Source organism: Silurus aristotelis (genome assembly GCF_946808225.1).
Source record: "Silurus aristotelis genome assembly, chromosome: 14".
Lineage (NCBI taxonomy): Eukaryota > Metazoa > Chordata > Actinopteri > Siluriformes > Siluridae > Silurus > Silurus aristotelis.
The window spans coordinates 8,570,999-8,595,879 of record NC_139587.1 but is presented as its reverse complement, the minus strand read 5'-3'; the positions used below and the strand labels follow the sequence as shown (position 1 = coordinate 8,595,879).

General features: G+C 38.1%; 2 protein-coding genes across 11 annotated transcripts in view; one reads left to right on the top strand and one right to left on the bottom strand.

Annotated features, from left to right (window-relative positions):
* thoc2 (THO complex 2) overlaps positions 1-6,672 on the top strand; it is an 88,436-nt gene extending 81,764 nt beyond the window's left edge. For both annotated transcript variants that reach the window (XM_083560177.1, XM_083560176.1), the window contains exons 36-39: positions 77-216; positions 2,565-2,635; positions 2,885-2,932; positions 5,873-6,672. In XM_083560177.1, coding sequence (XP_083416303.1) covers positions 77-216; positions 2,565-2,635; positions 2,885-2,912 — 239 coding nt within the window. In that variant the 3' untranslated portion in view covers positions 2,913-2,932; positions 5,873-6,672. The remainder of the gene's footprint in view (positions 1-76; positions 217-2,564; positions 2,636-2,884; positions 2,933-5,872) is intronic.
* Positions 1-24,881, bottom strand: part of gria3b (glutamate receptor, ionotropic, AMPA 3b) — a 194,349-nt gene that overhangs the window by 41,701 nt on the left and 127,767 nt on the right. For 4 of the 9 annotated variants that reach the window (XR_014536592.1, XR_014536594.1, XM_083560258.1 and 1 more), the window contains one exon: positions 23,165-24,225. The gene's annotated coding sequence lies outside the window, so the exon portion shown is untranslated. Of the gene's footprint in view, positions 1-23,164; positions 24,226-24,881 lie in introns of those variants that run through there. The other 5 variants (XR_014536593.1, XR_014536595.1, XM_083560261.1 and 2 more) reach the window with 2 other exon arrangements.

Here is a 24,881-nt window from a genome sequence, read left to right as displayed (position 1 = left end):
AGAGGCAATCAAAAACAATTCTATGCCTGTGTGTGTGTGTGTTTGTGTAATGATGGCTGGTGCCTCTTCCTCACAGGCTCCTCGAAGCACAGTAAGAGCGCCAGTCCACCCGATTCGCCCCGCTCCAATGACAAGGACAACAGCAAGCGCTCCAAATCCACCAGCAAAGACAAGAGCGACTTAACCAAAACCGACAAGCCCTCTGGAGGCAAGAAGGTAATTATAGTTGCACTTGATTGAAAGGATACAGGTGTCAACATAACTTTCTCGACATTCCCATATAAACGAGGCATTTTTGCAGGCAGGGTTTGGCGAAAAGACGTCCAGAATAATTTATTAGGTGAAGCTTTTCAAAATATTTAATGTTTAGGCTTGTATTCGTGTATACATCGAGTCCTTGGAAGCACAAACCCAATTTGAGCCAAACAGACGTTATATTTTTGAAATGATCATCGTATTGCTTCCGCCCGTAATAGAACCAGCTTTTCCTTTATTTTTTTTATTTTTTATTTTTTGCTGTTTTTGAAAAGGATATTGCATCAGACCGCAATATTTTCGCTTTTTCACTTTCAGTTTGCCGTCATGTTGACTCAATCCCTCAGGCCTTCACAGCTCGTCTAACAAATTTCGCTCGAGCTGATAAGCACTGCTTCATTTCCTACATTTTCTGAAAGTTAAATAAACAGGATTTACTGCCCTGTGAGCAGGAGTGTAGAGAATCACGCGCAGGTGTAATTGTTTGAATAAACATTACACATTTCAGTCCGTTGCCCGTTTAATTACTTCTACTTCTAATAGCTTTGTTTATTTGGGTCGGAGTGTTTCAGGGTGAAATAGGCTGAACTTTTATATTCCTGTGATGAATTTTTGAGTAAGTTTCTCGTCAATTTTGATTCATTGTTATAGTTTAAAAAAAAAAAAAAAAGGGAAGCTAGTTAACCTAGCTTAACATGCTAATAAGAATCCTAGCAAGCAGAAGGGGAAACATTAAATTCCTTAATTGTACAACATAAACCCTTTACCCATTTTATTTTTTAGTTTCAATCTTTTGCTTTCTTATAACTCACTAATATTTAAATCTGGTGTCTTTCCACCTGTCCACATTATTGTTTTTTCAAGAATTGTAATTTCCTCAGGTATCTCTTGTATCGTTTGTATCAATAATATACCCTGACTAGGGTTGTGCAATATTTCATTTAGTAACATTGAATTGCTATTATATCGCTTTTAATTGTTACAGTAAGGAAGGAGAGTAGGCCAGGTGTAACCTGAACTGTGGCCATTACAAGAACATGGATCAAATGTTGTACGTTATTCTGCCTTAATACGCAGTAACCACTAGCATCAGTGTCTTTTTCGGAAATCTTTTTCCCGATGTTCCCATAGCCAACATTTTTTTCTCGGTTTATCCTCCTCACTCTGTTCAGCAGACCAGGAGCACAAACCCGATTCTTAATTATTTAGAAAATGTCACCACCGTCAATGTTATATTTGTGTTCAGTTTGACACTTTGTTGTGGGTCTATTTATTCTTTTGGGTCAAAATTTTTATTTTTTTTCCCTTCTATCCATCCGAAACCTTAAAGAGCTTCTTTGACCAATGACTAAATGCAGTGTAGTTATATAAAAATTCCCCTAAAGAACTGAGTCATGAGTTCAAATCACAATTCCACCAAGTTGCCACTCCTGGACCTTTTAAACAATGCTGCATCCTCATTTGCTCAGTTCTATAAAAGAGACCATATTGCCAGTATTGGGTCATCTGACTTTTCCTGCTGTGTGTGATTCTTTTCCAAACTGTTACCACAAAGCTTGAGGCACTCAGTTCTGTAGGTCATCTTTGGATGCGCTATAATAAAAATTTGCATTCACTTGAACTTGAAAACCCAAATCTGTTCCAGCATGGCAATGCCCCTGTGCACAAAGTGAGCTCTTTGAAGATCTGTTTTACATGCTTTGAAAAGGAAGATCTTAAGTGTCCTGCTATAGAGCTCTGAGTTCATCCCTACTGAACACGTATGGGATGAATGTGAACGCTGACTGAACCCCTGACCTCCTCACCTACATCAGTGTACCTGCCTTTACTAACACCCTTGTGGCTGATGAACACAAATATCCATAAGCACAGTCCAAAATCTGGTGGAACACCTTCAAAGAAGAGTGGAGGGAATTATAAAAGCGAATTGGGACTAAATGTGGAATGCAATGCTTAAATATCACATACCGTACTTATGGCCATGTGACCCAATACCTTTGGCAATAAGTTTATTTTTTAGGGAGAAAAAGCTTTTCGGACTTATTTTGAACGGTTAGACGAATGATCTTGTTCAGCTAGTCTGGCATTGTCAGATTACACAAGCCAAACCAGTATTTAAAAGTGTGTCTCGTTCTGCTTGATTCATTTTAAGCTCCAGTTTTGCTTATTTAATTATTAATACATTTGTGTTTTTTTTCTTCTTTCAATAAACATGCAATTGCAATGTTCTGATGCATTCTGACTGTTCGTGCAGAAACTTCTTTGAAAGCGTTCTCATGTCGCCTCATTTGTTTGTGTTTTCATTTAAGGAATCCAGGCACGACAAAGAGAAATCGGAAAAAAAGCGAGACAGCACCGGTGCAAAAGAAGACAAAAAACAATATCCTTTTATTTAGACATTAAAAGAGATTTGCTGAATGTGTTTTGCTGGTTTTGCTATAAACAAATATCCCCCCCTTTTCATTTTTTCATCAATTCCCAAATCTTTCTCAGCGCAACCCCCCTGCATGAGACCCCGTGTCTATAGATTGTGCTGTATTGTTTTTGATAAATGGGTGCATTGTGCTGCTGATGCTTTCCTTTTTTTTTTTGTCTCTTGCATTACGACTTTGTCCTTAACATTTCTCACCCATAAATCATCAGAAAAGCACAGATAATGTAACCTGACATGGACAAGGTAAGACCCAGTCCGAGCCTGTAAACTTTATACCTCAGACGCTTCTCTAGTGTTCTGCGCGAGACGAGTTTTAGCTGTGCACTAAAATGCCATATAAAAAACGACTGCGTTAACCACGTGCGCCGGATATCAACGAAGCGGCGAATATGTTTAGGCTTCACAAGCAACAAGTTCGGTTTTGACTTCACTGGAGGACGAATGTGTTGCTAAGCAACACGTCAACGGGTTCCAATCCGCAGTCTCGCTTATATCAGTATTTTCACCTTTTCGCTCTGCTTTTATCAGCTGACAGCCACTAATCATTTTGCAAAAATAATCTTGTTAGTTTAATATACGAGTCCATAGTTATACATATTGCATAGATTTTTTTTCATTAGCTCAAGACAATCATTTGCAGGTAACACACAATTAAGTCGCAGGAGTTAAAAATAATGCTGCACGCAATAGCTGTATAAAAAAAATAAAAAATACAAAACAGAAACATTTTAACAGATTATTAGACTATTAATGGTAAAAAATCAAGAGGCTTCCTGTACATTCCACAAAATACCATTTTAAGCATATATTTTTTTTTCCCTTTATGATTCCACATGCATAAAATAAGATAAAGATAAGAATTTAATAAAAAAAGAAAAAACACCAATAGTTTGTGGACGGCTGCTGATTACACCCATATTTGCTTCTTTCCCAAACTGGTGCTTAGAGGATGGACGCACAAAATTGCACAGGATGCCTCTGCATGGCATAGCTGGTCAGTTTCTTCCTTCTCAGACCTGTCCCAGACGGATCGTGCCTCTGCACGCATGACCTCAGTTCCTGATTTTAGTGATGGATGAATCCACATAGCCACGCTCCAATATCTCCCAGAAGAGCGGTGGTTATAATCAGGATTGGAAGTTTCAAAAAGCACTTGGGGTCTGAGGGTCATGTGACCAGCAGCTATTGGCCATATGGTGTTTGTGAACCTATTAAATTGCTAATCAGTGCATCATATAACTCATGGCAGTGCTGTAGGATTTGCCACAGCTAGATTTGTCCCAGTCACCTGCAAGAGCTATTAGTGGGAAAGCATTCAGAAGCAACAACAGCTCAGCCACGATGCATTAAACCCACACACACTCACAGAGCAGGGCTCTGCTGAAACGCACAGCACCCATCTTCTGTTGCATCACCCATTACGGAATTCCAGACTGCCCCTGGAAGCCATATCAGCTCAAACACTGTATCCGGAGTTACATGAAATGGGTTTTGATGCAGAGCACCCGCACACAAGTCTGCTATGCACAATACCAAGCGCCAGCTTCAGGACGTAATGCTCACTGCTGCTGGACTCTCATTTACTGAAGCCCGATTTAACCATCAACAAGGATCTACAGCAAAGACATTGGAGAAGGTTATTTGCTGTCCGAGGTTGACTACGAGAAACATAGTCAAAGCATACAATATATAATTTACAGGTAGTTCCTAATTTACAATGGCGGCGCCAATCGTAACTTGAAAACATCTTGCGTCAAGACATGGCCTAGCCCACCCAGGAGTCTATTAATAATTGAACAAATGACAGTACGTAGATTAGCAAAACAGAGCAATCAATGGTACGAGTGGAGGGTGCAGTATACAATGCTACGTTTGCCTACTCTATGAAACGTTTACAATCTTATCATCTGATGAAAACACTTTTCCACTACGCCAGGAATGAAGCGCAATGTCGGCATGCCGTTATAGGAAGAATTACATTCATCAAATAAAAATATCAAATCAATATACGGTATAATGAAAGCGATAAATTACGTTTTATTGTTGTAGTTACGTGCAATGTGGAAAGTTTTCTTTCAGCTGTAGTCCCGGCCAATACAAAATGCAGACACTGAAGATGCCTCTCCATGAATTCCCCTCTTTTTAGCATCATATTTTTGCTAATACGTTTTTGTAACACCAGGGGTGTCCGATCTTTTCCATAAAGAGGACCGGGGCGGGTTTTCATTCGAACCCAGCAAGTCCACACCAAATTCGACCCGTTTCATTCCAATGATTCTTCAATGAGTAGCGGATGTAACCCTTGATCGGTTGGAATGAAACTTGCGCCCACACCGGTCTAATAATTCGAGATAATTGGATAAATTGGACACCTGTGTTGGTGTGTGAGACCATCACAGTAATGTCATGTCAGAAACACTCAAATCTCACAAATCTTTGTTTATCTAACTCTGCTTTTAGCTTTCCAATACGTCCACTGCAACCACTCTGTAGTATTACAGTGAAGTTTATTCATTCAGCTTTAATTCTATAGCGCTTTTCACTATGCCATTGTCTCAAAGCAGCTTTACAGAACTTAAGAATTAAGGTGAATGGTGTGTGTTTATCCCTGATAAGAAAACCATGGCGAATGTAGCAGGGAAAAACTCCCATAGATGTTATGAGGGAGAAACTTTGAGAGGAACCAGACTCAAGAGGGAACCCATCCTCATTTGGGTGACATCAAGAGTATGATTATAGTCTTTAAACAATACAGAACACTGGAGAGTGAGAACTAACATGAGCACTGGAGTGTGTGATTATGAGTCATGTCCTTTCTACAGTCTTATACACTCATTTGACGTTATGGAATGAGGAGCTACTGAGCGACTCATAAAATAGATCAACATTTGAGATCATCATAGACACAACACAAACTCCTTCATGCCAGAAGCCTTTGAACATTCAAAGAGGTCCAATGTCCAAACTGTACATGAAGTGGGATCCAGCTGGCGCTGGTACGTCTCTAGATGGTTCGATATGTTTGCCGAGTCGGCATCTACTTCTTTGAAGGTCCATTATCTTGATGAGGTGGGACACAGCTGGAGCTGGCGCAACCTCGGGATGCCTCTGGATGAGTAGAGAAAGAGAAGGGGCACAACCCGAAAAATGTGCTGATTATTTCTTTTTCTTCTTCTTTTTCAGAATTCCCTGTTGTGCACATCGAGTCAGAGCCCCATCCACCTTTCAGCCATGTCAGCATCTTTATTCTCATTTTCCCCGTCACTGTCGAGGATTTTTTCGCACCCCTGTATTTCGGCTTGCCTAGATCATCTGAAATAGAAATGTTGTAGTGTGTATTTTAACCTGCCGTTTTTTATTGTAACATTTTCAGTATCATGCTGAAAGTTCATTTCTGTATAAAACTGAATAAATAAATACGAAGTAAAAAAAAAAAGAAAATTAGCACAATGTGCTGCTGTATTTCAAATGGATATGGAGTCAGAATTATGTTGCTCCTGAATTGGATTGCATTTTTATAACCAGTAGACACTTCCTTTTTTTTCTTTTCTTCCCCCTCTCTTTTGAGCAAACCAAATTTAGTTTGATTTCCATTTTTTTCTTTTTTTTTCTTTTTTAATCCGTATATGATATTTAGGCATAGGTGTTTAAAGCAGTATGAACAGTCTGTTTGTATATTCTGTATACAGTGATTCAAATGAATACTTGTAATACATTTCCACAGCTTTTATTTGAAAAGCAAGTCCCTAAAACTCCTTGTTGTTTGCTCACATAAATTTTTTTTTTTTTTTTTTAAAGAAAAAGAATTTCTATAAAAAGGATGGCAAGCTCGATTTCTTGAATAAATGGACTGTCCAAAAAAAAAAAAAAAGTGTTAAACTCTTTGAGAACTACTTTTGAAGTTTTTAAAATGCTCCCACGTTGACCAGTGTATGCCTTTTTCTAAATAAAGAGTTTTCTTTTTGTTTTTTTTCCTTTTCCAACGTGTCGTATTCTGTTCTCTTTGTGCTCAGACTGTGTGTTTATAGCTGCTGGAACAGGATTTTTCAGATCGATTCAGAAAAGTCGAAGCTCGCATGCATGAAGCTGGTCGTTACGTTTATTGCTTGTTCTTTGTGTTGTGAAAGAGTAACCCAAAGATTTCAGGTTTTGGCCATTAAGACCTTTTTTCTTTTTTTTCCTTTTTTTTCTTTTTTTTTTAAGAAATTAGGAGAATAATCTGCATGACGTAGACTTTCTTGTTTCCAACCTGAAATTTACTGCTTTTCGAAATGCAGGTCGTTCTGTAGTGTTTTATTCCTCTCGTGACACACAGGTTTCCAATTATTACATTGACATGATTGCAGTCATTTATTAATTTAAAACCTTTAAAAAAAAATTTATTGGAACATCCCCAAAACACTTTAGTTCCTGTTATCACATTTAGGTTGTAATGCTCTGGCTGATTCCAGATCTACAAAAGATCACACACACACACACACACACACACACACACACACACACACACACACACACACACACACACACACACACACACACACACACACACACACACACACACACACACACACACACACACACACACACCCATGTCAACATATAGTGGTAGTGATGTCTGCTATACATATTTTACAACAGAATCCTTATTCAAATAAACATATTACCTACTACTTGAGGCCAAATCTATTAGCTACTGTAAGCACTACACCGTCTGACCAATCAGAATGAAGTATTTTCCAACTGTGCTACAATATATTTTATAACTTGCTATATGCTTGTTATAACCTGCTGGTGTTTTACAAGCGGTTTTAAACCAGGTGCTCTGTTTTAATATAATGAGTGCAATACTTTAAATTATTACTCAAGAAATGTGCAAAAGATACATTTTTAACTCTTTAATATTAACTGATACTTGAAGCCCCACCCCCTTTTTTCATCTTTTGATTTCTTGCTTGTACCTTTACTTTCTGCTAGTATAAATGCAGTAACATTTGTTTTTAGGTAGTATTAAAAGTTGAATTATTTTTGCGGTAAAAATAGCATTTAAGATTTTTAGAAGAGCTGTAATGCTCTTTTTGGGTATGCAGTACATTCATTTCATCGTCATCACCTTGGTCATCATTGGGTCATCATCATTCAAGTCGTATTTTCACTGGTGAGTACCCATATAGATTTCTTTAACATTACACAGGTTTAAGAATATTGAAAGCTTTATAAGCGTGTCAGGACTGTTTATAAAGCCTTAAGATATACAGGTATTCTGGTATACCAAGGGTGATGGATTACTGTATTGCTATACACTATATACAGTGGTGTGAAATAGTGTTTGCCCCTTCCTGAATAATTTTTTTTTGCATGTTAGTCACACTTTAATGTTTCAGATCTTTAAACTTATTTAAATATTTGTAAAAGATAACACAAGGAAACAAAACATGCATTTTTTTAAATGAAGGTTCATAATATTGAGGGAAAACAAAATACCCCTGGTAAAACCTCTTGATGATCCTCAAGACTTTTGGGAAAATAGTTGTTGAACTTTTTTGAAGGTGTCCCATTACGTTTGGCATAAAAGTAACACTGCACTGTGGGGTTGTTTTGCTGATTCGGGTGCTGGAAGACTTGCTTTGATAAATGGAACCATGAATTCTGCTGTTTACTAAAAAATCCTGAAGGAGAACTTCTGGCCATCTGTTTGTGACCTCAAGCTGAAGTGGACTTAGGTTCTGCAGCAGGACAATTATCCAAAACACAGCAGCAAGTCCACCTCTGAATGGCTAAAGAAAAACAAAATGAAGACTTTGGAGTGGCCTAATCAAAGTCCTGACCTGAATCCTATTGAGATTCTGTGGCATGACCTTAAAAAGCTGGTTCATGCTCGAAAACCCTCCAATGTGGCTGAATTACAACAATTCTGCATAGATGTGTGACCAAAATTCCTCCACAGCGCTGTAACAAACTCATTGCAAGTTACACAAATGCTTGATTGCAGTTGTTGCTGCTAAGGGTCTTCCAAGCAGTTATTAGGTTTAGACTGCATATTGTCTTCACTTATCTGTTATTAATATTTAAATTAGTTTGATGATCTGAAACATTAAAGTGTGACTAACATGCAAAAAAAGTAAGAAATCAGGAACACAAACACTTTTTCACACCACTAGACAAAAGATTGTGGACAACCAACCATCTTCTTCTTTCGGCTGCTCCCATTAGGGGTCGCCACAGCGGATCATCCGTCTCCATACCACCCTGTCCTCTACATCTGCCTCTTTCACACCAACTACCTGCATGTCTTCCCTCACCACATCCATGAACCTCCTCTTTGGCCTTCCTCTTTTCCTCCTACCTGGTGGCTCCACCCCCAGCATTCTTCTACCAATATAATTCATGTCCCTCCTCTGCACATGTCCAAACCATCTCATTCTCACCTCCCTTACCTTGTCACCAAAACATCCTACATGCGCTGTCCCTCTAATAAACTCATTTCTAATCTTGTCCATCCTCATCACTCCCAACGAAAACCTCAACATCTTCAGCTCTGCCACCTCCAGCTCTGCCTCCTGTCTTTTACTCAATGCCACTGTCTCTAATCCATACAACATCGCAGGTCTCACCACAGTCCTATAAACTTTCCCTTTCATTCTTGCAGATACCCTACTATCACAAATCACTCCTGTTACTCTTCTTCACCCACTCCACCCTGCCTGCACTCTTTTCTTTACTTCTCTAACACACTCTCCATTACTTTGCACTGTTGACCCCAGGTACCTGAACTCCTCCACCTTTTCCAGCTCTTCTCCCTGCAACCGCATCACTCCACTGCCCTTCCTCTCATTCACACACATGTACTCGGTCTTACTCCCACTGACTCTCATTCCCCTTCTCTCCAGCGCATATCTCCACCTCTCCAGGCTCTTCTCAACCTGCTCCCTACTCTCACCACAAATCACAATATCATCCGCAAACATCATAGTCCAGGGAGACTCCTGTCTGACCTCGTCCATCAACCTGTCCATCACCACTGCAAACAGGAAAGGGCTCAGGGCCGATCCTTGATGCAGTCCAACCTTCACCCTGAACCAGTCTGTCATACCTACTGCACACTTCACTGCCATCACACTGTCCTCATACATGTCCTGCACCACCCTCACATACTTCTCTGACACACCTGACTTCCTCATACAATACCACAACTCCTCTCTCGGCACTCTGTCGTATGCTTTCTCTAAATCCACAAACCATCTTAATGGCAACCAACCATACGATTCGTAAATCCACATTAAGTCTCTATTTGCTGTTATTATAAACTCCACTCATCTGGGAAGTTGTTCCACTAGATTTTGGAGTGTGCTTGAGGAGATTTGTGCTCATTCAGCCACAAGGGTGTTAAAGTAAAGTCAGGTACTGATGTAGGATAAGCTGAAGAGGCCTGGGGTTCCAAATAATCCCAAAGGTATTCAACTGGGATGAGGTCAGAGCTTTATAGCAGGCCACTCAAGATCTTTCACTCCAGCCCATGTACACTATATAGTAATAGAGCTGGCGTTGTGCACAGGGACATTGTCATGCAGATTTGGGTCCCCTAGTTCAAGTAAAGGGAAAATGGAGTGCTACTACATGCAAAAACCTCCTATAAAATCCTGTACCTCCAACGCTGTGGTAACAGTTTGGGAAAAAGAAACATATGGCTGGTAAAATCAGGTGTCCCAATATGTATGACTGTTGTTTCCTGTCATGTATGTTTCCTGTTCCTGTCATGATGTTTCCTGTCATGTAAAAGACCACCATTACCCACCATTTAAACAGCAGCTGATACCCACCCGGTCTTTAGTACGAAGCCCTGTATATAACCTTAGTACCACATTTCAACTTTGACACTACATGAGAATTTAACTACTGCCATTTAGACTTGCCAGTCAGTTTCAACCTGCTCTCCTACTACAGTTTGCCTACAGCTTTCCCCCTTTTCCTTCTGCTACAACAGAGGTGGGAAGTAACGGAGTACAAATACTTCGTTACTGTACTTAAGTAGATTTTTCTGGTATCAGTACTTTACTCCACTATTTATTTTTCAGACAACTTTTTACTTTTACTCATTACATTTTTACACAAATATCTGTACTTTTTACTTCTTACATTTTCAAAACAGACTCGTTACTTTAGTTTTAATCCATTGATTTGGTGAAATATTATTTTTTTATTTTCACTGCGTGCCGATTTCAGCCGAACAACCGATTTCCTGTTACTGCGCATCTTTTTCAATCCACTGGTGTATAAAGTCCTGACTCTCACCACAGAAGGCAGTAAGAAGTTTGAGGTTAAACATGTAAACATGACTGATGTAAACATGACTGAGAACAGACACATTCCTGATAATCATCATCATCTTTTCTCTGCTTGTGTTCTATATATGGATCTTCAGCCTGGACACATTCATTAGGTAACAACATTTTTAATTAGTTTTGTATTTATATATATATATATATATATATATATATATATATATATATATATATATATATATATATATATATATATAATTATATATTTGGCTGTCAAAATTAAAATTATTTTAAACGGCACGAACTTTTTTCATTTCTTTACTTAGATATAAAATAAATAAATTAACTCCAGATAAAAATATTTTTAATCAGTAAACTTTTGTTTTATTTCTTAGTCTCAAATCAAACACCACAATCCGCCATGATTCTCACAATTTACCCTCTGGGTGGCGTTTTGTGGGTTTTTCCCTCATAATGGCGACACAAACTTAAATTACTGTCTTTATTGATCGTACAGATAAAAACTATACACCATTTAAATCTGTAAAATGTCTATTATTGTATGTATATATATATATATATATATATATATATATATATATATATATATATATATATATATATATATATATATATATATAAAGCTTCCTGACTTCCTGATCTCGCTATCTTTTTCTCTTTATTTTCTCTATCTAATTGTCTCTGTTCTGTAATTCTCACTCTTTCTAAAACTGTGTCTGTGTCTCTTTGTCTTTGTCTCTGTCTCTGTCTTTCCTGCTTATTTACATGTCTAACAAAGTTTTGAGTTTTGAAGTAATGCCATTAGTGATCTATGATGAAAGACTTCCCTGGTTCGATTCTTACCTCTAGTTTCATATTGAACATTATAAGAAGTTTTTAAAAACAGAACAATAAAAGGTCATTAAAATTGGTTGCTGGTAAATCATGGTATATCAGTGGTGCAGGTGTTGGAGATGTGGTTCATGTACTTGAGTCACTTCTCATAGACTTCGAGTTACTGAGAGAATGTACAGGAAGGAGAAGTTTTGACCCTCTACCATCATGATCTAAGAGAAAACACTGGTCTCCTAACTATAGAAAAAAGCCAAGAGTCCAATAAGAAAAAGCTTGTTTGCCTCTCGTTGGGGTAATGGTCAGTGAAGTGGTTGCTGCTATCTGACTCACCCGGTTTGATTCCTACCCCTTAACTTTCCTTTAAATTGTTTAAAAAGTTTTTAAAAAGAACCAAAAAAGGTCCTAAAAATCAGGTTTTTGCAGGAGATCCTGTGGCTCAACTGGAAGAGCTTTACCTCTGGGTTGAGAGGTTGCCGGTTCAAACCCCAGCCACGACTCAAAGTTAAGAGTGTGGAAGGTTCCGGTGGCCATAGTAAGGTAGGTGTCAGAAATGGCTGCGTGGAAGGTTGGGTGTGGTTTCGGAGGGCGTATCCTGAAGTAGGGGGCAATATCCGGGCATCTTCCCCCTGGTGTCTGAGAAGCTGAAAACAGGGGGTTATGAAGCAAAAACATTCAAAAAAGTGTTGACTTAGTTTTGCATATACAGGGAAAAATTCTGCCAAAAACCTCTCACCCACACTTTTTCTGAGGCTGTAAAGCAACCATTATTTACAGCCAACTACCTCATTGCTCACCAGACACTACTTTCCACACAACTTACCCAGTGTGGGGACAAGCCAGATTTAAACCAGCAACCTCTGAGCTCAGAGGCAAAGCTTTTATCACAAAGCCATCAAGTCCCACAGCGCACCTTCTTTTTTTGGGGGGTTAATCGTTTGTTTCATGCTTCAAAGCAAGAAATTAAGACCAGACAGAAACACAGAAAGCAGGATTCGAACCCTGAACCCCACCAACAGCAAAATACTAGTCTTAACCCACTGAACCATCGGGAAGGACCGGCTGCGATGATTGTTTAGAGCAGGTGTATCTTTTCTTTCGAACCATCAACACAAGAATATAATGCTAAAGACAGACATAGGAAGCAAACCCATAACGTGACTAGCAGGGACAAAGCAGGCTTCAAACCCTGATTCACACCATTAGCAAGGCACCAGCATTAACCTACGGAACCATCAGCTGGGAAGTTTGTTTAGAGCAGGTCTATCTTTCTTTTTAACCCGTCAAAACAAGAATATGTAGGAATCAAACCTACCTCATGACTAGCAGACAGAAAGCCAGGTTTGAACCCTGACTACCAACATTAGCAAAGTACCAGCCTTAACCCACTAACCCCACTTGGTAAGGACAGGCTAGGAAGCTTATTTAGAGCAGGTCTATCTTTCTTTTCAACCCATTAAAAACAAAAATCGCTAAAGAAAGATTTAGGAAGCAGGAACATAACCTACATTGCAACAAGCAGGCAGAAAGCAGGATTCAAACCCTGATTCTCAACAATCAATGAGGTACCAGCCTTAACCTACTGAACCATGGAAGAGATCAGACTGGGAAGCATGTTTAGATGAGGCACAAGCCTTAAACCACTGAGCGACCACTGCTGAAAAGCATGTGTTCTTTTTGGAGGGTTCATACTTTGTTTCATGCCAGCGCAGTAAGAAAGAAAGCATGTAGGATTGGCTTTGAAACCTTATCACCAGCGTGGACTATATTAAGGACCATGTTCAGGCACAAGCCTTAAACCACTGAGCTACCACAGAAGTGCCTTTTTTTTGGTGAAGTTATCTTTTATTAAAGACCAGGAAATCAAGATCATCAATCAAGATTAATCCAACACAGAAAGAAAATGTTTTCAGAGGGGACAAGGTCCAGAAGTTTTATTTACCAACACAGCAACCAGCTCGAACAGGAATCAAACTCTCAAACTCATCCTTGTGGGGATACTGACATTAACCCACTAGGCTGAGTGGGTCTATTTATCTATCTATCTATCTATCTATCTATCTGTCTGTCTGTCTGTCTGTCTGTCTGTCTGTCTGTCTGTCTGTCTGCCTGCCTGCCTGCTGCCTGCCTGCCTGCCTGCCTGCCTGCCTGCCTGCCTATCTATCTATCTATCTATCTATCTATCTATCTATCTATCTATCTATCTATCTATCTATCTATCTATCTATCTATCTATCTATCTATCTATCTATCTATCTATCTATCTATGATGTGCGGTCCAGTTAACAGCTAACACAGGTAGCAGTAATAACTACTTTTTACTTAAGTACATGTCAGAGCCAAAACTTTCTTGACTTTCACTTCAGTAAGAAAGTTTAATCAGTAATTCAACTTTTACCCGAGTATTTTAAAACATGAGTATCTGTACTTCTACTTAAGTAAAGGATGTGTGTACTTTTGCCACCTCTATGCTACAATAAACCCTGTCCTTTTATCTGATAATGGACAGCAGTCTATAATCGGTTCTGATGCGCTATGCTTGCCCCTGACTCATATACTGCAAGTGATTCTTGTAAAAAGGGGTTCTATTTGGAGGAAATGTGTCACTTTAGATTTATCCATTAGGTGTTCTCCTCATGCCTGATAGGAAAAACACACCAGTCAATGCTACAGTGACAAAGTGCCTCATCGTTTATTGCCAGATTGTAGTGATGACTCTTGCTCCGTTTCTAGAATGAATTTATAAAAATACGCCCTAGATATCAAAGCAGTTCATCCATCTCCAGTTAGGAAGTCTGACATTTAAGTGACATGATGACAGTCGCTCTGTGCTTATCTCCTCAGTCCTGTACTGAAGCATAAACAGCATAAATCTATAGAGTCACAAACCAAGTAGCGGTTGGTTTTTTTCTAGTCAAAAGTCTAGTCTTCACATTACCGGCTGTAATCAGAGTCAGGTTGAGTTACCTATTTTGCAGGTGCATATTATAAGTAAAGAAGACATACGACTAGATGTGTGTTGTAGGATTTAAATGCACAACATGGATTTGAGTAACTGTGAAGTTGCTTGGTTTGTCTTACGTTTCAATTCTATTTCAAGGTTATCTCCAGTTATTCAAACAGCTCGTATTTTTCAATCAGGAAATGGTTACTATAGCTGACTCAGTCTATATGCCACTGTAGCTGTATATGTCTTAGATTACAATTGTTTATAAGGTTTAACCTTCCAGCCAATCAGAATTGAGTATTTAGATATACAGTGGTATAATAGAATATAATAAATTTTTTTACTGATTACCAGCTTCGATTATAATACTACAGTTATATCTGACTTATGTGCTCATAAAAGACTCAAAGCAGTTATGTAGGTAACATTCAATAAGAATTCATAGCAATCCTTATTTCTCTCTCACTCTGTCAATATAAATATGCTCCTGAGAGACCAGTGTACATGTCCCTTTGTTCTCTTCAGATCTGCCTGACTGATCCTGATAGGTAGTTCACCTCTGGATGGAGTTCTCTTCAACTGGAGACACTGCAGCTGAGGACAATTTTACATCAACAGCCTAAAGATCCGTCAATGTTAATGAGCATCTCAAGAACTTTAAGGCTGTATGTATTTGGACTGTAATTAATATTTAAGTGCCTTTAACTGAACAGTACACAACATCAACATCGATGCTGATGGAACTGTAACAGACAATTAGTGCCACCCAAATGAAGATGGTGCCCGGTTCTTCTCAAGGTTTCTTCCTCATGCCATCCCAGGGAGTTTTTCCTTGCCTCAGTCACCACTGGCTTGTTTATTACAGATAAACTTTCTTTCGGCTTCTCCCATTAGGGGTCGCCACGGCGGATCATCCGCATGTTTGATTTGGCACATGTTTTTATGCTGGATGCCCTTCCTAACGCTACCCTCCCCATTTATCCGGGCTTGGGACCGGCACTAAGGCTTGTGCAACCCTAATGGCTGGGGTTGGTTCCCTGACCGGGGATCAAACCTGGGCCGCAGCGGTGAGACCGCCGCATCCTAACCAATAGACCCGCTTAAAATTATAACGAACAAATTTATAGGCACTAAACGTATACATTCATTTATGATCACATCTAAAAATATATTGAATTTGAAGCAGTGGTATGAGACGAATAAAAAAAAGAAAGAAGAAAATATTATTTTAAAATTCTGGGAAACAATGGTAAATGGTAAGTACCTGATGAGAACATTAGGCTCATGTATGCACAATTCAGTCAGATCTTTCACGCTGAGGAGATGAGTCACCTAAGTCTGCTTTTCAAACTTGTATAATTATATGTATTAAATACAAGAGCATTATTCCATTTTCTAGGCTCTTTTTTAAAATGAGGCAACTGAAAAACATTTTGCAAGTTCACCTTATATCTGTGTAAGAGTGTATTTTCCTCTGAGCAGGCTTTAGATACACCATGACCCTGATCAGGCAAAAATGCAGAATATCTGGAAACATTATTGTAAAACAAATACTATCCACAATAATCGCTGCTCAGCTTAATACATCATAACCTCTATTATGTTCTTAATATTTCCTTAAAATTAGTAGCATGTTCTCACATAATAGTGGGATAGTTGACGCTCCTTTATGATATTTAAAACTAAAAACCTTAACAATGGAAAAAAAAAGAGTTTTTCTCCAAGTCTGGAGAATAGTGAGGGTGCTAAAGACCAGACTTGATAAGTCTCCTAAACACAATCTGTTTCTTCTCTTGCTGTTTGGTTTCAAATGTGACTACCGTGCGTGTTCTGGAAGCCAGCGCCGCACACTCCAGATTATTCAATGCGCTCAACTGAGAGATGTGTGCTGGCAAACCCTTCCTGCTCATTTGAATAAAGGGTGAGACGGGTGAGGTAATAACACTTCTTATGTTCAACTCATAGCATGTCCTACTCTCATGAGCCGAATAATATGACGGGTGCTTGTAAAGACGGTTTTTACGTACATTTTAAAAAGAATATTGATTTTCCAGTGCACACTGAAGCAGAATATTTGGTGGAAATTTGCTCTAATACATTTTGAGTTCGTAGAATAAAACTCACATTCACCTTTATTTGTAAACCTGCTGAAATAAACAGAAAAAGAGTTTCCATACTATATAATTATATTTTCAATTACATTACAATTATGCCTGGTAGCTTGGGAAATTTATTCGAAAAATGAACTGGCATATTATTAGAAGCTGCAGGCAATGTGCTTCTTCCTTTGTATCTATCACATATAAAATTGTTGCATTTTAAAATCTAGTTTTCCCCAAAAGTAAAACTTTTTTTATTAGGCTTCCTGAGTGGTACAACAGTATTGCCCCTATTGTCCCTCTATTGCAAAAAAAATACATTCATGGCTGGGAGCCAAGGCGGCAAGTGTGTTCTCTCTGTGGGAGGGTTGCCATTTTCCTCCGAGTGTGTTATGCTGCCTTGTGATGCAACGTGAGCAGCAGTTTAAAAGGGATGTGTCTGGCTGGCTTCATATGTCTTGAAGGAACCACATGTTAGCCTTCACCTCTCCCAATTGGGAGCTGTCATGTAATGAGGAATGCAGGTGGTGGGAATTGGCAGGTAAATAATACTGGGGGGCAGAGAATTGATTGGGGTAACAAATAAAATATGTTTCCATTCCACGTTTCCATGGAAACTTGTGGAAATTTTGACAGCTGGGATCTGACAGGCTTTGTTCATTTCACTGTGGCTTGTAGATACACTACATGAAAAAAATAAATTTTTACACACCTGACCATAAAATTCTTATGTGCTTTTTGAACATCCTATTCCACATTTAGTCTTTATGTATCGCTATAAGAAGCTCCACTGTTCTGGGAAGTGTAGGTGTGGAAATTTTAACCACGAGGGGTTAGTAAATTCAAAAACTGATGTAGGGTGAAGAGGCCTGGGGTGCAGTCAGGCTTCCAATTTATCTCAAAAGTGCTCAATAAGGTTAAGGTCAGAGCTCTGTAGTAGCCACTCAAGATCTTCCACTCCAATCCATGTACACTGTACCTTATGGAGCTTGATTTGTCCACAGAGGCATTGTGATGCTGGAACAGGTTTGAAACTCCTAGTTCATGTAAAGGAAAATTTAACGCTACCGTATCCGTTGAACACAATTATGTGCCTCCAACTTGGTGGTAACAGTTTGGAAAAGAACCACATATGGTGGGCAATACATAATCTTGTTCAAATAATGTATAACCAGCAGTGTGAAATTTACTGTACTTGAAGATTTTATATATATTTTTTTAGAAAGACAAGTAAAGCAGGCTTGGATATAATATATACATGGTGTAGCCCAGAGAAAAAAAGGGGGTTTAAAACCAGAAACACACACACAACCGAAGGTCATTTTATTTGACTTTATTTAAATTCATTGCATTTCAATATTGCATTTGAGTTGTATCTTATTTCATGTGTACAAACTTAGATAATGTACCAGAAAATGGAAAATGTGAAAGTGTTGTTTAATATACTTACCTTTCATTTGAGTTTTGACTTTTTGACTAATTGATAAACATGAACAAGGAACTTTTCAGAACATCTACTAAAATGATATATACAGGTAGATACAATAAATTAAAATATCATTAAAAAGTTGATTTATTTCTGTATTTCAGTGCAAAAAGGGAAACTCATATATAATTTTCTCTTTTAATTTTGATGATTTTGGCTCACATTTAACAAAAACCCACCATTTCATCTAAAGAAAAATTCGATTACTTCATAAGACCAATCAAAAAAAATCTTTTAGTGAAATGTTGGCCTTCTGAAAAGTATGTTAATTTACTATATATGTACTCAAAACTCGGTAGGGGCTCCTTTTGCTTTAATTACTGCCTCGATTCGGCGTGGCATGGAGGTGATCAGTCTGTGGCACTGCTGAGGTGGTATAGAAGCCAAGGTTTCTTTGACGGTGGCCTTCAGCTCATTTGCATTTTTTTGGTCTCTTGTTTCTCATTTTCCTCTTGGCAATAACCCACAGATTCTCTATGGGGTTCAGGTCTGGTGAGCTTGCTGGCAGTCAAGCACACCAACACCATGGCCATTTAACCAACTTTTGGTGCTTTTGGCAGTGTGGGCAGGTGGCAAATCCTGCTGGAAAATGAAATCAGCATCTTTAAAAAACTGGTTAGTAGAAGGAAGCATGAAGTGCTCTAAAACATTCTGGTAGACGGCTGTGCTGACCTTGGATTTGATAAAACACAGTGGACCAACACCAGCAGATGACATGACTCCTCAAACCACCACTGACTATACAAACTTTACACTGGACCTCAAGCAACTGGGATTCTGTGCCTTCCCTCTCTTCTTCCAGACTCTGGGGCCTTGATTTCTACATGAAATTCAACATTTTCTTTCCTTTTTTTTTTTAAAAGACGACTTTGCCCAGGTAAGACACCTCTGTCCTTGTCTCTGGTTCAGCAGTGGTTTGACACAAGGAATGCGTCAGTTGTAGCCCATGGATACGTCTGTGCGTGGTGACTCTTGAAGCACCGACTCCAGCTGCAGTCCACTCTTTGTGAATCTCCCCCATATTCTTGAATGGGCTTCGCTTTAACTTTTTCTACCACATCTTTTCCTTCCATTAAACTTTTCATTAATGTGCTTGAATACAGCACTTTGTGAACAGCAGCTTCTTTAGCGATGACCTTTTGTGTCTTACCCTCCATGTGCAGGGTGTCAAGTCAGCAGTCTTCCCCCATGATTGTGTAGCCTAAACCAGACTGAAAAAACATTTAAAGGCTCAGGAAACCTTTGCAGGTGTTTGGATTTAATTAGCTGATTAAAGTGTGACACCACGAGTCTCCAATATAATATTCTAATTTACTGAGTTACTAAATTTTTGGTTTTCATTAGCTGTAAGCCATAATCATCTAAATTAAAAGAAATAAACACTTTAAATATATCAGTCTGTGTGTGATGAATCTATATAATATACGAGTTTCACTTTTTGTATTGAATTACTAAAATAAATCAACCTTTTAATCATATTCTAATTTATTGAGATGCACCTGTGTATATATATAGAAAAAAGGTCCACTATTGTTCCTTTCTTTAATAATGAAGTAATATCTGTAGCACTGTTATTCCCCTCTGTGTGCTCTACTAGTTACCACACATGAAGCACGCGAGAGATCGCTTCCGACCTTGAGCCTGTAAATCGGTTTATTTTATTTTGGCTGCCATTGTTGCTTTCGTGCAGTAGATACATACATAACCATTTATTTGTTTTTATACAAATTGTTTAATAATTTATGTTTGCTGGAGTCCCATAAATTATTTTATTCTCCCGCACACACACATGAGTATTTCACTGCCCGCACTCGCATTCACCAATCAAATCTTGTCCCGCCCCGCATTTGTTTGTACGACTGTGTATTACGGTCAATACGGAAAAAAAGAACTAGAGGGGGAGGGGCAGGGAATTTCAGAGTTTTAAACTCAAAAATTTAGAGAAAAAACCCCTGAAAGCTTTGTGTTAAAAACTAAAAAAACTGTGAGGTTTTTGATTTCTATCAAGAAAGAAACTTACACATTGCAAGGTTTTGCATTATGCCTTTCATTTTCCCTTGGATTTGGCAACAAATTATTTCACCCCAGCGTCACCAGATCATTATACTGGAAATTTCCGAGTGTAAAACTTGAAGATTTCTATTTTGTTCGTTTTCTTCATGTGTAGTTTTTGTTATTCTTTCGCCTGAAGAAGAAGCTGTGTGATTTTCTTGCAGGCAAGAATTCTTATCTTGAAAGATGGGCAATAATTCAATCTGTTCAGCTTTCTTGCTTAAAGCATATGCAAAATGCAATGGCATATTGTCTCATACATCATTGAGGAGTCAAAGCCTTCAAAAAGACTCCTTAGTGAACAGTTATGTTTAGGCAAACACATGCCTTTATAGCTGAAAGATAAAGTTGAAAGAAAGCTGGATTTCAGCCTTGTCAAACATAATCACAGATCAACCTTGCATTTCTCAAGCTGCTTCTTTATTAAACTCCATTTCCTGTGTGTCAGGATTCTTAAACCTTTAACTAGACAAACCAATTTTTTTGCCATTGCAAAATTTACATAAAAAAGATTTTTAGTTTGCTTCGGGTTGTTGAAGCAGATTTTCTTGAATGACTTCTTTACAATTGGCTCCATTCATATTTCTGTCGATTGTGTCCGGCTTCCTGGCCTCTGCCACTAAGAAGCGCCCCCATAGCAAGATTCTGCCACCACCATGTTTCGCTGTAGTGATGGTATTAACTAGTTGATGAGCAGTACCCTTTTTATGTCTAATTAAACAATCTTATTTCATGCTTGTAATGCCTGCAATATGCCTCTCTACCATCAAGTTCTGATATAAGGAGTGTTTCGAAGATATTTGTCCATTGGGTTTTCCCATGTCTGTGAAGATTTGTTAGAGTGCCATTTGAGCACTTGGACCCTTCTAGCCTGGTTACTGAGGTTGAAAGTGCTGACAAAATGATTTCATTACACAATGACGGAACCCACTGTGTTCCTGGGAGCAAATAATGCTACAGCGCTGGTTTTATCCTCTTTCCCAGATTGGATTGTGGTTCCACCGAGAATTCTTTCCTTCATATCTAGTATTTCTGGTCTGACATGCACTGTGAATTGTGTGACCATATACACTTAGATGTGTGCCTTTCTGAACCATGTCCAATCAGTTGCATTTGCCACAGATGCACTTTAATCCAGTTCTAAATACTATAAAGGGTCTGATCTAATAGATGAATTTGAGTTTTTAACTTTTTAATACATTTGCAAACATTACTACAAACTTTTTGCTTTTTCAACATAGGTTTTGGGTATTGGCTGATAGACTGAGTGACCTTTCAACCTCAATGAAACCTGATCAGCATAATTTGAGACCAATCAACTTTGTGCTTTCTAGGAAGAAAGTTGTAGGAGAAAGTCATGATGTGGTAATAAGTTAGCTACAGTCTCAGGGTTTGGAAGTAGCAGTGTATCATCCAGTAATTCATGAAAGATGCAAAGAAGCACGCAAAGTTTAACCGTCTATTCAACAGTGTTTAAAAGTATTGTCCAATTCTCAATCTCAATTACTTCTTAAACTCAGTTCCAGGGCAAAACTACAGACACAAGCGTGACAGGAAACGTGTCCTCACTGGCTGACTATATTTTGAGGTGGGGGAAATTGTCTAGATTAAATATTTTGCACAAAATATTCATTTAATGTAAAACAGTCACTTCCTGGCTTCATTTTCCTCACAGGTCTATGCTAGGTGAAGGTCACTTGAGTGATTGTGATCGAGTTAGCTGACTAAAATTAAACTATGGCTATATTGTATTTGTTATAGGAAAGTGTTTACTGACAGGGAAGATCAGAAAATGTAAATGCTTGAGCTTTAAACACGTTTTTGACTCTCATCTCTTCACCAAAGTGCTTCGCACGATTTGAATTGTCAGTTGTCAGGTAACAAAATGACAGGTAGTCGCACTGACATATTTCCTCACATACTATAATCATGCAGTCAAAAAACCCCGCAGTGTTTTTTTATGGGTTTTATTTACAAAATATATTAAAATACTTTGTACAAGGCCTCACTAAAGAGGTTTCATTAGGTAAATTAGACCCATGCATGCATTTCTGTCTTTTCTTTTTTTTTTTTTCATCACTAGGTTGCCTGCTAAGGTTCTCTGGGCTGAGGTGCAAAACAAGGTAAGGAAGAAAGGGTAAAATGTCAAATAGAAAATTGTCATACTCCTCTTGACCTTTGTAAGATGTACGTTTCAGGGCTTAATAGGCAATCACAAATTTTCCACATGCAGATAAAAAAAAAAAAAAAAAAACAACAAAAAAAAAAAAAAAAAAGGAAAATAAACCGAGAGAGCGAGAGAATAGGGAAGTTCAACGGCTGTGAATCCTGCAGGCGGCTAGAAAGTCTGTTTTTAAACAAATGTACATTTCTTCATAATAGTCTAGATCCTTTTCGAAAGCTTCTTTTCTGTATAAAACTCATCTTTCCATGGATTCAGGATTGTTCGCATTCTGACATTCCATGGAATCACAGTTTCTTTTTTTTTCTTTTCTTACAGTAAACAGAAAGTGTAAGAGCAAAATGTAAATGTGCTAAGCTTGTAAGATTACCCCTGTTAACACCATTTATAAATCTATTTAAAACGTTGTCATTAACGCTATTTTACTAAGTAGGTCATCCAACACTAACATGATTGTAAAAATGAAACTAAAACCCAAAGCTTTATTTTAAATGTTTTGTATATTGAGAAAATTGCGAAGGTACTCAAATACTATGTTTTTAAAAAGCCATATCCTTATCCTTATCCATATCCATCAACCTCTCTCCATGGATTGCAATTGATCTACATGTAGACGATCCAATTTTCTGTGTTGGAGCTTCAGTTTCTTATACAATAGACACTGTATCAAAAGAAATCGAAATGCCGCAGACACACACACACACACACCCACACACACGTCCTTTTAAAAGGTTTTAAATAAAGTGTATGTGAAGTGAGTGTCAGGTTGTGTCCAATGCAAGTGATTGCACCTTTCCTTTTTTCCATTACATATTTTTGGTTGATTAATTTTTATACAATGTGCATTTATTTTTTTAGTTGCTGATAACCAGGTGCTTATTTGGGGTCTGATTCATGTGTTTCCTAAATATTTGACAAATCAGCAGCTTAAAAAATTAAAACAGCAAAAGAAAAAAACTAATAAACAATGACACTACTCAAGTAACAGCATATAATCTCAGTCTCTCACATTAAGTGATTTCTATTAGAAAGAATTGAAAATTTGATAAATTAATGCTTTTATCAGTTACTGTGATTGTGAAAGCAAATTTACAGTTGATGAAGTACAAGCATTTTTTTTTTTTTTTGTAAGTTTTTTTTTTTTTTAAAGATTTGATCGATAACCAAGTCCAGCAGCGTATCAATACCACGAGACTTGCTGTCTCCAACACAGTTTTCAGTCTGGCTCTTCTGAATGTGCTCAGATCACAAGTGATGGCTTTGTTTTTCTCGAATTTTCATGAAGATATGTAGTTCAAGAGTTCGTTCACAGATGGCAATGGCATTCCTTCATGTGTTTCTCACTTGGTGTCGGAGCAATGGGATGTCGCCATGATGAGCTTACATTCGAGTGATTTTCAGAATGTTCCATAAGGCACTGAAGGAAACGTCCGGGTTCTTTCCAATGAAAAAGTCCACTCCCGTCTTTCTTGCAGATGATGAATGTGGATGGAGTAGGAAGGGGAAGAGGGTGAGACCTCTTAAAGATCCAGCCATCGCTTTGAATTTTTTTGTTTTTTTTGTTGTTTTAGTTTCGTTTTAAGCTTTTTCTCGTCACAATCTTCGAGGCTGACGCAAACGCTTGTTGAACTGGCATCTGCTATGGAAACGGATACAAAGAATATAGAACATATTTTAGTCAGAACTCTTTTCAACAGGTACAGTATTGTTCTGTGTACTGCTTAAATGGGTTTTATGTATTTTATATATGTGTAAATGTTTGTAGGTAATTCATTTAAGCCATTTATTATTAATAAATATCTGCATTTATGTCTGGGTTTATCTTTAGTAATTATTTGTGGATGTAATATTAATTATTATTGAGTGCTCAAGCTCTTTCAGTTGGTTTTTTATTTCCTTCAAATTTCACTTTGTATTAGTTGTTTATACCCTAGCCATTTAAAAAAAATTTCTTCGAAAAAGTTTGATTCAACCTACATTATACGGCCAAAAATAATTGGACATCCGACCAATCACATCCATATGTGCTTGTTGAGCATCCATTTCAGAATCAGTGCCTGTTTGCTGTTATATTAATCCCCAATCTTCTGAGAAGGCTTTCCACTAGATTTTGCAGTGAGGCTGAGGCTGTAAGATTTGAGCCATTCAGCCACAAGAGCTTTAGTGATCTTAGGCAGTGATGCTGGGGTTCAGATGGTGTACCAGTTTATCCCAAATGTTTTAATGATGTTGAGGTGAATTCTCTGTGCAGTTCACTTTAGTCCTTCTGTGCAATACTGTAAAAGGGACATTTTA